Genomic DNA, 17672 nt, shown 5'->3' on the forward strand with positions numbered 1-17672 from the left:
TGGGTCCCAATTTTGGTACCGTGACAACACTAGATGTCACAACCATTCCATTCGGAGTCGCGCAGTGAGGCGGCCCGGGTGCCGCTTAAAAAAGTGTTCCCCCACTTTTGGGAGTGGGGGAACACTGCTCTCTCAGAGGCCCAAAGTGTTCCCCTACTTCTAATTTTACAAATTAAGCACTGCTTAGAACCCGTACATAACCTGTATGGATGTGTACCTAAACTCTAGATCTGTTTTGCATTCCCACCGCAGACAGTACTCTTAAATGTAGGCCAGGTTGTTATTGGATGTTAATAACTGTTTTAATGCTCCATCCAGCTCTCGCTATATTTTGCTATATTTCCTCTTCACCAACAATTCAGAGGAACATGTGCACCTCATTGACCATGGTACAGGGTTACGCAACGTTTTCATAACAAAAAAGAAAAGGCTGGAGTGTTTACAGTCTCTCTCGCAATTGATGGGATATTTAAAAATAGCAGTTTTGTGATTTGAGCACTGAATCCTTGTGAAGCAACAGTGACAGTTCTCTTGTGACCAGTCAACAGGCTGCAGTGTTTCTAGTTCCTCCTTTTAGTGTCAGATCAGTGTGCTACGTACCTCAGCAGAGAGGTAATGAAAAAACAGGATGGTATGGAACGGATCTACAACTTTTGACAGTGGAAATTAAAAGAGCCGTTCTAAGGCCCTGATCACACAGTAAGCATTGGAGATTGCAAAACGCGAGGTGCACCGCACTGCCTTTTTGTAAATGCACATAAACACTTGCTGCACCTTTGTATTGTGGCCAGGCAACCACACCAACACGTCCTTACACTAAACTTCCCTTGTTACCGTTTTTTCCCCCATTGATTAGTATCTAGTTCCTAAAATGTTCAGGCAGAGGGTACTTGCAGTAGCTCTGGTTGAGGGTGAGAGGCTATCAGTGAAGTTTTTTTGCATAGGGAAACGGAGATCTGTGTGGGTACATGAGACCCTAAAAAAGAGGGTGGATCACAGGGAGTACCACCAGTTGGTCCAGGAGCCTCGCCTTGATGATGGCTGTTTCCAGGCATATTTTAGGAGGACTCAGGGGCAGTTTGACAACCTACTGTACTGTCCATTGTTGGGCTGTGTAGCTCTGGGTATCCAGCAGTTTCTCCTCCATCATTTACCAACTGTTAACTTGTTGTGACTGTGATGAAAAAAGAGATGATGTGGGGCGCTTTTCCGCTACAAGTCGAAGTTTTTCAACTCGAGGACTTCAGAGCGCTCTGGTAAAAACACCAGATGCCTAGAGTGCAGAAACACAAGGCGCGTCACAACGCCAAACAAGGCTTTTGTAGCTGTTCCAGAGCTTTCATTCATGACACATGATCTTCATCCAGATGCAGTTTGCCCAGTTCTCATGGTACTGTAAATGTTTAAAAAGATTTTCCCTTGAGCACTTACAGGACTTCTCATTTATATTGGCTGAAAAGTAAAGCTTCAGAGTTCATTCTTGACCCTGAAAACAGCCAACCCACAAAACCATCTCCCCTCATGGTCCATTTAGTAGCTGTTGTGGAACTTTCTATCCCATCTCACAGCTCCATAACAACCACTAAGTAAACCTTGAGGTGGTGTCGACTGCTGTTTCCATGGACAAGAATAAACTAACTAATGAACCAAAGCATTTGTTTTCTCAAACAGGATAATTTTAGATGATTATATTTAAGCCCAGTGTGTAGAATAACAAACTTACTGGACTGTGTCAGATTACTTGATGCTGTCGGCCACAAGTTCATCATTTGTTACTCACATTTTAAAGTTGAAGCAATGCTCAGACGATTGTTCACATCAGTGAAATCAAAGTCCTTCCAAAAGTGACATTCAGACGACTATGCTGTGGCGATACATTAATACTGCATAGTTTCTTTGCTCTACTTGGACAGAGGGACTGTTTACAACTTTGGCATCGCAGATCTGGCAGTGAACTGAGAGCTGTAGCAGTTGAGTGAAATAATGGACTTTAGAGTACAACCGTGTGTCACTGTGGCAAAGACACGGGATTTGGCTGAGGCGCAGCAGGCTCCGGTCCAGGATACTTCGCTGCTATTTGTCCTTGTACAATTAGAATCAACGCTCTTGATTTCTGGCAGAGCAGATAGATGATTCTACTAATGTGTTTTGCAAACCAATTATAACTGCAACCCATGACAGTGTCTCATATATGAAATATGTTGTAAGTGAAGGTCTTGTTGGTGCTTTTTTTTTTTTAAAACTCCCCCATGTGGAAGCTTGTCTTGTTGCTCACTGTAGCCCTGATTGTCTGTGTGGAACACTGAGCAGCAGATGATTATCTCCTGATAGCAGCACAGCAGGGAAAAAACCTCTATCTTCCCAGTCTGTGGGGATTGGGAAAGCCGTTGACAAGTAAAGGAGGGCAAAAGTAGATGGAGAACATGAGCCACCAGTGGGCCTCCCTTTCACTCGATCACCCCCTTCTTCCCTCCCTCTCCATCTCTCCCCATCTCCCTCCATCTCCATCTCATTGTCAGTGGCTGCGAGAGGAGGCCTGGCTCTGGCCTTCCGACTCGTGTCTCTCCATCCTCTCCTCAGCTTCCCTGCCCATATGCTCTCACGCAGGCAGGCAGAGGTTCATTAGCGTGCACACTGCATCTCCATGTGGCGCTGCCTCCACAAAATAACAGGCCATCCAACCTAATGAGGCTGAGATATGAGGAAACTCTGAGAGCCTGCCGCGGCTGTGTGTGTGTGTGTGTGTGTGTGTGGTTTTGTGTTGTGTGGGAGCGCCGCCTGCCTTTTTACTGCCGAAGACTAATTTTCCCTGTGCTGATCTGTCTCTGTGTCTCTGCCGTCAGCTTGTCAGACCTGTCACCGTAGTGCCTAACGTCCCCGGGATCCCAGGACCTCCCTCGCCACAGCCACAGCCCGCCCAATCAGAAGCAAAGCTGGTATTAATTATCTCTTCTTTTACATCAGATTTTGTTTCCACGTTGAGTCTGTTATTTCCAGTCTGAGAGAGGTAATAACAACCAAAGTAATGAGGGAGGTGGACAATAAGTGACCTTTCTTTGACCAGATGAGGGCGCTAGTGACAGATTGGGTTCGAGGTATTCCAAAAACTGTATTGTTAGATTTTTATTAGTGTAGTTTTTTCATGAATGGAATATCATATAGATTTTACCATTAAGTAGTCTTTAAAAAATTAATTACTTTTTAGTGATTTATTCAGCTGCAATGATTAGTTAATTAATTGATCAACAACAACAAAAAATTTAAATAATTGTTTTAGTTGTCTTTTATGCAAAATGCTATATATATATTTTTTTTTTTTTGCTCATTCTAGATTTTGTAATAAAAAATGATAAAAGCAAAGATGTTGGATTAAAATCAGTGTTGTTCCAAAAAATAAAAATTAAAATAAACCTTTACAATAAATAAAACAGTTGAAGACAATACCAATAAAAACAAACGTAAGAATTTGCTGCCATTTTTTTGTCATACATGATAACTGAATATGTTTTTGGTTTTACACTGTTGGAGTTTCAGACAAAATAGACATCAAAAGAAGTCACCTCACACTCTCAAAAATTATCATGGTCAGTTTTTACTATTTTCCATTTTATGACCTAAGTAATAAAATAATCAGCAGAATGTTTCATAATGAAAAAAAAATTAAATCAGAAATTAAAACAGAAATATAACAGATATATCTGCAGGGAGGAGATGGTCATAGCAGTCTTGCAGCCAGGTCCTCTCGTATGGAAAGTGATAGTTGAAGGGCAGGGATATGAAGTGTTGTGAGCGAGATCAGTGGCAATGTGATGAAGCACGGATCACAGAACCTGTAAGTGTTCGCAGCATGCTCCGCCTGTGGAAATTAACAGATAAACTGCGGAGAGGAGGTGTGTGTGTGTATGTTGGGAGGGAAGGATTGATCCTGACTGGCGAGGAGGAGTGAAGGGAGGGGGAGGGGGGGGGTTGTCGAGGATCATGGGGTACGGAGATGACAAACGCGGAGACAGCGTTGCGCTCAGCACGCCGTCACCGGGGCCAACCGGAGGGGGGCTACCAGCGAAAGCCAGCTGGGGGCATCCTGGCACACGCTCAGCGAGGCACATTAAGTCGGCCTCACCCTGCATGGAACCTTTTGTTCAGCAGAATCCTGCCTGACCTGCACCCCCCCTCCCGCTCACTCCCGGCGCCTCCCACCGCACTCAGCTCATCAGCAAACACCTAATGAGCCCGCGTCAAGAAAACAGACCCCCGCTCAACCTGCCTGCTCCCCGCCCCCACCCGGCTCTCAGGGGGCGCAGAGACGGCACTTTACAAGGACTGATGATGCTGCAAAGACCACAATAATGATAATTAACTTGCTGAATTTAGAAGATTATGCTGTTAATTAGTTGCAAAATAAAGATAAGTAATATAGTAGCAGATGGTTGAATAACACCCATGAGATGGAGGGTTATTACACTGATGAGGTTTCCATGGCAGAGATGAAATATGAATCTGACTGGCTTTTCCCTCTTTCTATGGGCCATTCCAAGAGAATAATATCTTGTTTCTGCCAGAAGAGCTTCTGGAAGGGTATTACACGATAAACTAATTTGGTAGATAGATTGGTCTGGCAAAGGTAGTTGTTAGAATAATGTGGTCCTCTGTTTTCTCATGTAAATGTATTCCCTCTCACTTTGTTATTGCTTCGAAAGGCTCATTCACTTTCACCTTGTTTCCTTAGTGTTTGATACGAGAGGAATTGGCCTGTGAGTCATGGACACCAGTCGGTGGAGAAATAGTTTCTGTGAATGGGCCGTGTTTGTGAATGTTATGTGCGGTCCCAGTAAATGTTCAAAAAGCACATTTTTTTGATAGTTTGGGTCGCGTCATGTGCTGTAGATGTCCAGTTAAGACGACCTAAACATATGGAAAATAAAATGAGGATGCCTCGCCAGACAGATCAGTCTTGCAAGGTTATTTAATATCTGCCTCTTAAAATTATTTTGTTTCTTTATTATTCCAGGATTTGTTTTTAGTTTCTGTTTCCTATTTTATAACCTTAATTTCGGGGGGAATATAAAAGTAGTCCTAGAAGGAGGATATTTCACACAATCTAGTAACCATCTTCAATGTCAGCAGTGATACTTCTCTTGTTCTCTGCTGACTGCTGTAAACTCAGTAGCGTCATTGAAGCAAGATGTTACAGTCTGTTCACTAACTGTTAGTGCTATAATAGGTCTGGCGTTGTTAGCCATCTTTAAGTACCGCTTTTCTAAACTTCACTCATTTTTTTTTTCACACAAAAGACTTGTGTTAGTTCATGGTTTGTGTTCAAAATGATCCCTCATACTTCTTACTCATTTGCAGCTTATTACCTTTATATGGTCTTCCATTCTTTAACGTTTATTTAATGATACAGATTAATGTAGCAAAAATGATCTACTGTTAGCATAGGGCTGAGCGATATGGAGAAAATCAATATCACAATACTTTAAAACCAAATACCTTGACATAAATATTGCAACGTCATTGTCAAGTTGACTCTTGGTGCTTTTACAAAATTTTCACACAGTGAGATTTTTGATTAATTATCATCAGTGATGTGGATATAATGACTAAGCGGATAAAGGCAAGTGGTAGAAAGCAGTCTTTAAAACCAGGAAAGGACAACACCACGGTATCGATTATAATACCAATATATTGCCCAGCCCTGTGTCATCGTGATGTCCTTGTTACCGTGTTTACGTACCAACCATTTCTTTGCATGGACATTTCATAATCGTTTTCTTTACGCTGAATTCTCTTCCCAGAAACTGAAAGCCACGTTAAGCCAGCAGCTTCCTCAGGTAACCAACGGAGATGGTGGTGAAGTCCAGAGCAGCGCCGTAACCCACACTGCTGCTCCCACTTCTCCTGCCCCCACCCCAAGCCCAGCCCCAGCCCCAGCCCCAGCCCCAGCTCCAGCCCCGATCGCGGTCCTAACTCCCGCTCCGGCTCCTCACCTGCCCACAACTGAGGAACCTTCTCCCCATTCCCTTCAGCAGCCGGCTACGTCTACCACAGAGACACCTGTAAGTGTTCACAGCGGACAAACTTTGTGTTTCAACAGAGCTCTATAGAAGAGACCTCTTTGTTTGCATCCATGCAGAACAGTAATCCTTTTAATTTGGCCAGACTTATTAGCCCATGTCATCAAGGTCAATTTTTTTTTTTGGTTCCAAATAAAATGTACCTGTAAAATCAAAAACTATAAAGTTCCAATGGCATCAAATGTCTAATCAGATTTATAATCTTTCATACAATTTTTTAAACAGATAGTTTCTGATTTTTTTTTTTATTTTTTTTTCAGTTTTAGTCTATTTATTAAGGCAAAGTTCTTGTAAGGCAGCTTGTGTTTAGGCAGCATTTTGAGACCTTTGGCTTCCTTTGTTACAGAGCAGAGAACAACAGGAAGACTGTAGTAACATTAACTATAACAGCTGCTACAGGTGTATTGATACAGTAGAATATGAATATTGTCACTATGTATCTATAAATTGATATTTGAATACCAGGGGTTGTTTTTTTTTGCTGTTAGCTTACAGCAAACTCTGAAAATCATTCCTGCCGACAAATGAAGCCTTTAATAAACAGCAGCATATCATGGCAGTTGTTTAAACATGATGTAAAGATGACCTGAAACTGGATTATGCTGTATGTTTACGTGTGCAGACTGACATGTCAGGTGTGTTTTTAGGTGAAATTACTGTCCTGATCATCATGTAAAGGCATCTAACCTGAGCACATAATGGGATTAGTCACAGTAACTTCAGTGTTTTATCAGTTCAGTCCCAGTTCAGTGACTCAGTGTGTAATATTCACTGCTGCACAATGACGTCAGCGGCACATTACAGACATGGTGGTGGTTTTGTTCTGCCACTTATTGTTTTGTGTTATTATTATTGTTCAGGCTTCCCCAGCGCCCCCCGCGCCAAACCCTCCAAGCACAGGGGGTCGGCGGCGCAGAACCACAAGTGAAGACCCTGACGAGAAGCGGCGCAAGTTCCTGGAGCGTAACAGGGCCGCAGCCTCTCGCTGTAGGCAGAAGAGGAAAGTGTGGGTCCAGTCTCTGGAGAAGAAGGCTGAGGACCTGAACTCTGTGAACGGACAACTACAGGTGCTCTTTACCTTCTCCAATCAGCTCCTGCATGTAGCAGCAGCTCCTTCATCTGTCTTTGTTTTCGTGCTCTTGCGCATCAGCGTGTCAGTTTGTTTATGTTTGCATGCATGCGTATGTCTGTTCATCGCCGTGTGCTGTTGGTGTAAGCGTGTGTACACAGACTTTTCCCTTCTGTGGTGATGAAGTCATTAAAGCCGATTAAGAAGAGCTGCCGTGTGACAGCAGCGGTGTGTGAGCCCTTTACATCGATATGTCCCTGTCAATAAAGATGTATCCTCCAGATGTCAGCCGCGCACAAGCGTGTCTTCGCTTCTGTCTCAGCAGTTTACTGAATGGCCTCAAAAATCTCCTAGGGAAAGGTGTCTTTTTGAACCTTCATTTTGCTGGAAGCAATTAGGATCTGATGCTGACAAGTTCGAAACAGTTCATGTATCTGCTGTCTCTGTTGATAAGTGTGAGCCGGGGGTGCGGCACATCGGTGTTCCAGACAATTAAATGAGATGTGGTGTTTATTTGCTCACTGTCTTATTTTTCTATGAAAGCGGAGTAAGATGTGGTGAAGGTGGAGAAGGGGATAGATGGCGATATAAAGAAATAGGTTCATGTCATTAATATGCGGTTCAAAAACAAGTTATCACCACTTGTCATGAGTGTGCTTTTTGAGTTTGTATTTGAATATAGGCAGATGAAAAGAGAAGGATAGGTGTGTGGATGGGGTTATAAACGGAGCGTTTCTGTTAACTACAAAGACGGGAACAACATGTGGCAGAGAATAAAAGGGCGCTTTATATGAAGGCATTAATCAGCAGTGCAGTTTTTGTAAAAACCCCCATGCTGACATGGCCCAGCTGATCAGTGAAACTGCCTCTAATGATGCACAATTATTTTAACATCATCCTTAACTGGCTTTTTAATGAGGTGTCAGACCAGGCAGCTCACAGGGCTCCCAGCATCACCCAAGGCCCATTTGCTCAATTTCGATTAAATCACAAAGTTAGAAACAAGTTTAACTCTCAAAATTCCAGTTTAGTTTGATTTCAAATTCCAGGTATGATGCAGTTTGACGTTACTGTAGGTGGAGCATGAATGGCAGCATTACTCCCTCATCTTCTGGGTAAATGTTGTAAAGGCAAATTAACCAAACACTGTGTATTATTTAATTTATTTTAATTTCCTGCTAAACAAACAGCATTTTATAATGGATGGTAACATTTCTGACTTTTGCTTTCAAGTCTATCTCGTATGCTTCCCCGTAGCCGTGTGGAGGGAGAGTTTTAAAGGATCATGTTTATATAGGTTGTAAATGGCAGCAGCCATGGTGGAAGCACAGTGAATATGGCTTTGGCTACATGTGATACATACGCTCTTTCCAGCTGTGTTTAAATCTGTCTTACAATAGCTCAGCTCTGCCAACACCAGCAAGACTAAACAGATGGAATCAAATAAATTGGCTGCTTTTAGACTAAATAGATTAAGCCGCCCGTAGTCCTTTAAAGGAGAAGAGAAGGAGCTTAAATCTGCCATTGGGTGTTCCGCGGGCCCCTGGCCGCTCTAAATCCAGTTAAAGTCACCTTCAGCGTAATGTGGCCCTCTTTTACGACATGCAGAAATCCTCAGCTCCCCTGGGAGCCGTAACGACACAAGAGTGTAAATCTCGGCAGCATCTACAAAGTTGCGCTGACAATCCGAACAGCTCACCTCTGACAAATGTGCTGGTTGGTAGCCAGTGAAGGCCCATAATTATTGTGCAGGAAAAACATAAATGAAGAAGTGCATCATACTTTATTCTGAATTCATTCATTACGGTGTTACCTTTCCCTGCGTTCACTGTGTCTCGTCGAGGAAAGTATGAGTTTGTCTGCAGTGATGTAGTGGTCATGTAGCCTTACTGTACAAAGGAGGTCTTGAGAATTTAACCCTGTGATCCCATTAATAACTGGGATTAAAATTACTCATGGTGGATAAGAGGTATGGGTATTCATGTACAGAGGACACAAAGTCGAGTTGCACTTTGGTGTATATACTCATTCATTCATTTTCTGTAACCATTTATCCTGTTAGGGGTCGCGGGGGGGCTGGAGCCTATCCCAGGTGACATTGGGCAAAAAGGCAGGGTACTCCCTGGACACGTCACCAGACTATCACAGGGCTGACACATAGAGACAGACAACCATTCACACTCACATTCACACCTATTGAGCATTTACTGTACATATGCAGGTTTTGGTTTGGGACCCTTTTAAGACCTGAGTTAAGCTGCAGTTTTTGGGTTCAAACTAGAGGTAAACTAAAGATATGTTTTAGATAATGCTGAAAGAGTGACATCATTGTGTAGTTTTTCCACCAGAGAGCACCAACACGTTTATTTTTAATTTAAAAATGCATCGCTCAGTATATATCTTGGTCACAATTCTAAAAAAAAAACTAACTAAAAATTGAAGTGACCCTGATAAAAAATGTTTGTTACATATGCTATGTGTTTATGTAAAGCCAAAATAGCTGCCTCCATGTACACATGTATCCATGCGCTGACCCCTATTTGCCATGTGGAGTAAAAAGTTAGTCAGCTGCCTTTTAGCTCACGACCCAACGACTCTGTAAGGGTTCACAACCATACCGAGTTTAAAGCCTGTGACTCCACACCAGTCATTTAGAACTGGAGAAGCTTCTTGGATGAGAGGCAACACGTCTTCAGGAAACTCAAGCAAGTCAAGTTACCTACGATATAGCACCCCTGCCACACCTCCTTCTAGCCAATTGGCATAAAGACAAGCACATGCACAGGCTTGACCTCCATGCCAAATCTCATCCTCCTATAGGGCCGCCATAGGGTGGCTCTATAGAGCTGCTGGTCACAGCTAAGAAATACTAATGGGTGATACATTGTTATCAAACTTCTGTAACGTTCAAAATTTAGTGACAGCCTAAAAAATGAAGAACATACAGTTACAACTTTGTAAATAAATGAAGAAAGGATCTCAGTCATACTTTAATGAACTGAAGTCTGATCTTTATCTGTTTTTTGGGAAGTCATTTTTACACGTTTGAACTACACACGTGGTCTGTTTGTCTTCATGTAATCTGACATACTGTATGCTCCAGAGTGACCGTTTTATTGAGTGCTGTTGTGTGTCTCCTCTCTCTCTCAAAGAGTGAAGTCACCCTGCTGAGAAACGAAGTGGCTCAGCTGAAGCAGCTTCTTCTGGCTCATAAAGATTGCCCTGTAACCGCCATGCAGAAGAAATCTGGCTATCACAGTGAGTAATGTTCCATTATTCTCAGCCCGAGGCTTCCAGTGAAACGCCTCTAAAAATGAGCTCCGGCTAACCACTGGAAGGACATGTCTTACTTATGGCCAAACACAAAGAGCTATTGACATATTAGATCCTCTTTTAAAAAAAAACTTTCCTGAAGTTAAGATATTTATGGGCTGTGTGGTTTCAGACACATTTTTGCTGCCGGCTTTGTCCGAGTCTTTTCAAGAGGCCACAGGTGGTATCCACGAGGAGCCAATTGTTTCCTCCTCATTTGACACCTATATAAACATTTGTCAGATGAAGCTTAATGTCTGCAGGAGGGATGTTCAGGAACTAAATGCTTGGGTTGTCAAGAAATGGATAGGTAAATCTCTTTTTTTCTAACACATGCATGTTAATTAAAATGTACCTTTACATTCAACAATCTTTATGAATATACAAGAAGATTCTGTGTTTGCAGCCTCTTAATTTAAATGTCCTGGTGTCATCCTTTACGGTGTCGCCGCCATGCCAGTTCCTGTTCATCACATGGTCTCATTTAGAATCATATCACCAATATTTCTTCGTTTCCCGAGACCGCGGCTCTGTCATTCTGATTTTTCGGCCATAACTCACCTTCCCTCACAGATGAGCCAGTATGCAACGAGAACAAGTGGCGCTCCAAGCCACTTCTCCACTGTGCTCTAAACGCCTCCGCTGACTTGTATTGACAATGATTGCCTCTGAAATGAGTCCATTAAAGCAGCAAGCTTGACAAGACTGCAGAGCATTCTCATTGCGGGGTGTCCACCAAGCTAGGCTGTTCATTATGCATCCCTTATTGCTAACCATCCCACTGACACACGTCATGTGCATTATGGGACTGATGGTTTCCAGGCTAGAGTGGGCTGTCAGAGCCAGGTCTCATTTGGTATCGCCTGGATTGTTCTTTTAGAAAGATCCGCAGATGAATTGGGTCATCTTTCTCATGTGTTTGCTGAGGACGTCACTCCTGTGTTTCTAGACCTTTGTGAAGGATGACATTTGGAGCACTTTTTACCCTGTTTGGGAAGATATAACCTCATCCAAATACCCCAGTTCATCAGTTTGGCACATGATGACAGGTGAGATAGATTTAAGACAAGCCAACAAGGAAAGCCAACTAATGTGAGAGTGAAAATAAATGTGTGGCAGGATGGCAGGATGAAATAATCCAGTGGTTCCCAACCTTCTTTGTCTGATTTACAGACCTGTGTACCATTAGTTTTTATCCATTGCTTTTAGCTACATATTTAAAGGAACAGTTCACCAAAAAACAAAAACGCATATTTTTTTCCTTTTACTTGTAGTGCTGAGATGATTTGCAGTGATGTCTGCCTTCTCTCCAATATGATGGAAGCAGATCAGCAGCAATGTCTCTTTCCAGAAATTATGACCCGTTTACTCAAGATAATCCACAGACCTTGTTGTGAGCAGTAGTAGGAAGCATTCATCTACTTATGGACAAGAGGCTCGTGACAGCATGAGATGTAAACATAGATGGAGTCCTCTTTGGCAGAGCTGTAACTTCAGCGAGTAGATGCACGCTTCCTTCTGTGTAGTGATTCGGTTGACGGGTGCAGTTCAGAAAAATACATTTGAAAAACTCAACAGCAATATGTCTTTCCAGAAATCATGACTTGGTTACTCAAGATAATCCACAGACCTTGTTGTGAGCAGTTTCATGTAGGAAGTATTTCTTTCTACAAAACTACACCCGCCAACTGTATCACTGCGAAGAAGGAAGTGTGCATCTACTCATGGACAAGAGGTGTGTATGCTCATGACAGTGTGAGACGTAAACATTAATGGTGTCCTGATCAACTGAGCTGTAACATTAGCTAGCTCAGTGGTGCTAGGTGAGCTAGCAGTAGATGCACACTTCCTCCTGTGCAGTGATCCGGTTGCTAAGTGTGGTCTGAGAGAAGGAAAATAGTTCCTATAGGCTCACAGAAAACAATCTACACTGACACACAGCACCACAGGTAAGAGGAAAAATATGTGTTTTTGATTTTGTGAGCTGTCCCTTTAAGTTGTATCCACTGCTGCTAGTAATAATTCACCAAAACTATCCAAAAGTTTTAGTGATTTTAACCACTTATTAATTACATTCACCTATTTGAACTGTTCAGTACTCTCTACGTAGCTATTTATCTCAGCCATTCACCCATTACTTTTCCATTACTAGTGTTCATGCACTGTCAATAGCCAAATGTAATTTACAGGTGTTACGGCTGATTAAATATTTTCAAATGAAATTGTAATTTCTGTTTTTTCAAATTAAATGAGCTGCTCCATAATCTTTCCACGTGTACCCCCTGGCAATTGCCTAAGTACCCCCCGAGGCACGAGTACCCCTGGTTGGGAATCACTGAAGTAATCGATCTTGCTAATTAGTGAAGCACATTATTTGATTCTGACTGATCCGTGGCCCTCGCTCATGTAAAGGCCTCATCAAACCCTCCATTTTCTCTGTTACACATCCCGTAAGGCTACACTGCCCCTCCAGACCTGGTTATACCCTTCATCGTCCTGCCCAGGCGTAGCCATGGCAGGTGGGAGGAAATTACCCAGACTGCCCCACAAACAAGCCAGGACATGCTTTCGCTTGGCACACAGAGCTGTCCATCTGCTTACAGCGAACCCCACTTCAGAAACCAAGAGAGCAGAAAGAAGCTCCGGCTGCCCAGGGAACCCGAATTTCTGAGTATTATGATATATCCGACAGCCACCCCTTAATGTCGTTAGGAGTGATAATGCTCACTTGAACATGGAACAAAACCACCAAGCTGATTTATTCTGAGGTTGACCTTCTGCATAGTAAAACAGCGAGGGAGTTTATAGCGCTTTGACATTCACTTGCACTAAATCACGCGGTCAAAGTCCAGTCCAGGAAGGCAGATGAAGCCTCTAATGTGGAGACATTTGTATTGGACTTTAATTGCTCCTTCTTGCTATGGAATCTGTATTTTACGTTCTCAAATGCAAAACCCAGCCATTAATTACAAAGTGCCATAACAAGTGACTTCATATCATTAACAATATTAATTATCACTGTGCTCCTTATTCCTTTACGAAACAGAGCATGAGAGTAGAGTCTCTTTTTTTCCATCAGGATCCAATTAATTCAATGCAACTGCCTAACAGCTGGTGGCATTTCGACTCCAAGTCTTCCCTACTCTCCAGTGTGAGCATCATTAAAATCAGGTGCTGTAATCATCTGTCGCTGCAGTAGTTGGCAAGGTAACAAAAAACAAATGAGGATGCAGTTAAGGATGGGAAACACTGCCACATGCCCCAGAATGTAATGTACCCTTATGATGTGGGTTTAAATTGACATTGGAGCTTTAATTAAAGGAAGGGCTGCAGAAGTAGCATTATGGGGATTAATGAAACGGTTTGCATACACCACATGCAAATAGCTGTTTTACATCTGATTAGGTCTACATGACAAAGCTTTCCCGAGCTCTTGTGGATTGTAGCGGGTAAATGCTGCCAGTAAACAGCAATGTGAGTAAATCTAAACAATATAAACAAGGCTTCTGCGGATTCTTAAAGTCTTAAAAGGCATTGATCTAAAAACAAGGCCTTAATTGGTGTGAAATTGTCTTCAATCAGTCGGATTTCATAGCAGCCTCGTAGCAGTATGAAATCTCAAAATAAGTGGTAACATCTACTTTTTAGAAATAATTGTCAGAGTGCTGCTTGCATTAATATCACACAGATCAGGACAGTGGAACCAACAACACTCATATGCTGCTTCTGGCTGGGATGCTGAGAGCAGATGATCCACTGTCTGCTAGCTAGCTGTCGCTGTATCCTGGACGACATAAGGAAGTGCAAATTCAACGAAAACTGGCTGTTCAACTAAGAGTTTGCGGCGTGGCTGAAACCTGTACAAAGCAACGCACGAGGCTCTGTGTTTTATGCAAAAAGCTTTTCAAAGATGGAAATAGGGTCGCAGCAATATACCGTGAAGCTGTATACCATGATATGAAAATTGACGGTTATCGCGTTGTGGACATTTGCTTATCTACGGTACTGAAAATAAATGCAACAGGACAGAGAATCTCACTTGGGCACACAGTCCTTCTCGACTGCCTGTCGTTGGTTTCAAGTTTCAATTGTTCAAAAAAATCTAATGTTGTCATTCCTTTAATGCCATTGTAATAATATTTGTGTAATATATTATATTATAAAATCATATAATAATTTTTTGAGACTGTTACCACATCATGAACATCTCATACTGTTGCAACCCTAGATGGAAATCAAGGCAGTAGAAATCCCACATGCAGAGGGAAAAACACAAAATCGGCAAGAAAAAAATGGCTAACAAATGTCAGATATTTCCGAGTTCTGATCTACACTCGTCTTCACCATACCTAAAAAGTGTTAATCTTTTAAGTAGGTCATCTAACCTTTTCACTGGAACAAAAAAAAAATCATGTTTTACGTTACAATAAACATTTGGGCTAAACTGTCACTAACCCCCCAACATTGATGTCACTTCATGATTTTTTTTTTTATTATTTTTTAAATTGAATTTTAGTTTAGTTTAGTTAGTTTAGTTTATTTCATTTTATTTTAATTTTTCCCAGTTTAGATTTTTGAAAAAGTTTGCTAGTTTCATTGAGTGGCATAAAAAAAATCTTAAAAGTCTTAAATCTAACTCGCCTTCAGCTGTAGGATCCTTCTAAAAAAGTACAACCTTCTTCAGCGGTTATTCTCTCATCTTTTCCCAACACAGTCTCTGACAAAGATGAGAGCTGCGAGGAAATGTCCGTCCCCGGCAGTCCCCAGAACGAGGCCATCCAGCACAGCTCCGTCAGCACCTCCAACGGGGTCAGCTCCTCCTCCATGACCCCGGCCGTCTCCGCCCCATCCAACGCCGCCACCACCACCACGTCAAACCAGAGCACAGAGGAGAGCCAGTCTCAGCCTTCAGGGAGTTGATCGTCCCAAACTGTGCCCCGAGCGTCAACACTGGAGCGCTGTTGCCTCTTCGATCTCTGACAAACAGAGCAAAGGGATTCTCTCTCAGCTTCAGTTTGGACCGTGTCATTGTTTATTTATTTCTTGATTGCTTTGTTTATGTTTGTTTTGTCCTCCGTTGGTGATGCTTTTTTTTTTGAGAATGCAAATGTTTTCTCTGGAATTGGTGAAGACAAAAGAACAGGCACTTTAGGTGTAAAATGTAAAACATGTGGTTCAGAAATGTTTTTGTATCTGTGTTAATTATTTATTAATCTTTATATATTTTTTTATTTAAAAAGTGATCGGCCTGAAGGTTTGATCAGTGAGTTGTTAGAGACCTTACCAAAGTGTGTTGTGCTTCATTTGTAACTAGTCTTTTTAATTTCTTTTATAAGCACTATCTTTATGACGAAGTTACATAAAGAGCGGTCACTTTTGTTGTCATGATTTTCCATTTTGCACATTTTTGAGAGATGACGGGTTTTTTAGAGTTTCGACAGTTCACATGTTAAGTACCGGCAGCTTTTTAGAAGTAGATTTGAATACTGTCACACAACACACGTGTAAATGGCTGAATCAGATTTAAAGTCATCTTTTCTGTGAGCGAGATCAGCTGTAGTCGCATCGTGCAGTTTGAATGTTCGAGCTCGCCTCTGCTTTGTAAAAATAGTCTTAAGGAGGTGAGCTGGTTAGAAATGTGTGTTATTTCATTAACATTCCACCTGTAGTCTGATTGTTCCTGAAGCAGTGATTGTAGGATTGCAGTACCTTTTCCATTACTCAATCTTGGTGACTTCATTCAGTGCCATTAATGTTTTTGTATAAATGACTTCGATACATTTTTAATAGCTTGAGTTAATAGCTGTTCTCTCAGATTAAGGGTCTCATGAACATAGGAAATATCTTGCTCCGCATACTGTCTTTGCTTTATAAGTGACTGTTTATGGCTTTAACGCAGAACACTTAAGGACATTTAGTTGTTTTCATGGCTGCATTTCTCGAAGACATTTTTAGAAAACATTGTAAATAACATCAATGATGCATTGTATGTGATCTTTCTTGGTGTTATGTAATTAGTTTTTTTTTTATAGCGTAGTCTGGTTTCAGTAGCTGAGCCCTGTTGATCACATGTTAGCAGTGGATCTTAACGATGTTTCAATCATTAGGATAGGCCTCTCTCTGACTCCTGTCATGTAAAATTTAAAGCATCCAGATGTGACCTGGAATCGCATCATGTATATTAGAGTAACACTACTACCGCCTGTAAGAATTGTGAGCATTTCATCATTGAAATAATAGTAGGAAGCAAATCACACCATGAAGTCAATTTGCCTTTTCTCTTAGTCTGTACTGGCTTACTACTGTGTAGTTTTACGAGAAGCTAACACGTTGTTTTCTTAAATTCTTTTATAAAAATTTTACTGTTATGTGCTATCTGCATGAGATAATAATTCTCTGCGAGAATTTTAACTGTTTATTCAATAATGTCTCAGTCAGATAAATATCATTAAACAAGTTGTTTCAACTTGAGTCGTGGCTCTAAGTCTATGAAAGCTTTGGTTTCTTTGTTTTACCTTGGCTTAACTGCTAAAAAAAGGAGTGTGATACTGTGTTGAAAGTGTACTTGTAACTTGTGAAAGTTCTGTATAAAAATTTGAATTGATAAGTTGTTGTAATAAACCTTTTAATATCTCTTTAAAGATCTAGCTTTGCTTCCATTTAATTCTCCAGATGGAAATAAACGAAGAAATACGTGAATCATCTCATAACAAATAAACGCCTGTACATTATGTTTCTATCGATAAGTTGACAATGTCAATAGTAAGCAAGCCAAGTCCTCTACACATATTATAGCAGCTGTTACAATATCACAGTGTCTCATTCCCCCAATGCTTTCACACAAAACCTCTGCACATTGATTTGAACTGAGGTGTTGCTGAGGTGCCTCTGGTGCTCAGAAACATTTCTCATGGTGTATTCTGCCACCTTGTGGAAGATGAGAGTTCACCATATTGTTGATTAAATATCAAACTGTGCTATGAGTCAAGTCGGGGTACTGACTGTTTGTGTATTTCATAATAATTCTCTAGCTACAATAGCCGACTTACAAATACCACAACCATGGTGAACTTTCCCCTTCATGGAGTTTGCTTGGGGATGTTGGTATTGGCAGTGGGAGAAGAATTAGATCTTTTACTCAAGTAAAACTACCACAGTGTAAAAATAGCAGTCCTGCATTCAAAATATTACTACAGAAATATTATCAGCACAATCTA

General features: G+C 41.5%; 1 protein-coding gene across 3 annotated transcripts in view; it reads left to right on the forward strand.

Moving 5' to 3' along the window:
- Nucleotides 1-15552, forward strand: part of atf2 (activating transcription factor 2) — a 23782-nt gene extending 8230 nt beyond the window's left edge. For 2 of the 3 annotated variants that reach the window (XM_050048471.1, XM_050048472.1), the window contains exons 8-12: nt 2844-2936; nt 5796-6056; nt 6935-7141; nt 10296-10401; nt 15170-15552. In XM_050048471.1, coding sequence (XP_049904428.1) covers nt 2844-2936; nt 5796-6056; nt 6935-7141; nt 10296-10401; nt 15170-15375 — 873 coding nt within the window. In that variant the 3' untranslated portion in view covers nt 15376-15552. The remainder of the gene's footprint in view (nt 1-2843; nt 2937-5795; nt 6057-6934; nt 7142-10295; nt 10402-15169) is intronic. The other variant, XM_050048473.1, reaches the window with a different exon arrangement.
- The last annotated feature ends 2120 nt before the right edge of the window (nt 15553-17672 follow it).

The sequence above is a fragment of the Epinephelus moara genome, chromosome 7 (genome assembly GCF_006386435.1).
Source record: "Epinephelus moara isolate mb chromosome 7, YSFRI_EMoa_1.0, whole genome shotgun sequence".
Taxonomy (NCBI): Eukaryota; Metazoa; Chordata; class Actinopteri; order Perciformes; family Serranidae; genus Epinephelus; species Epinephelus moara.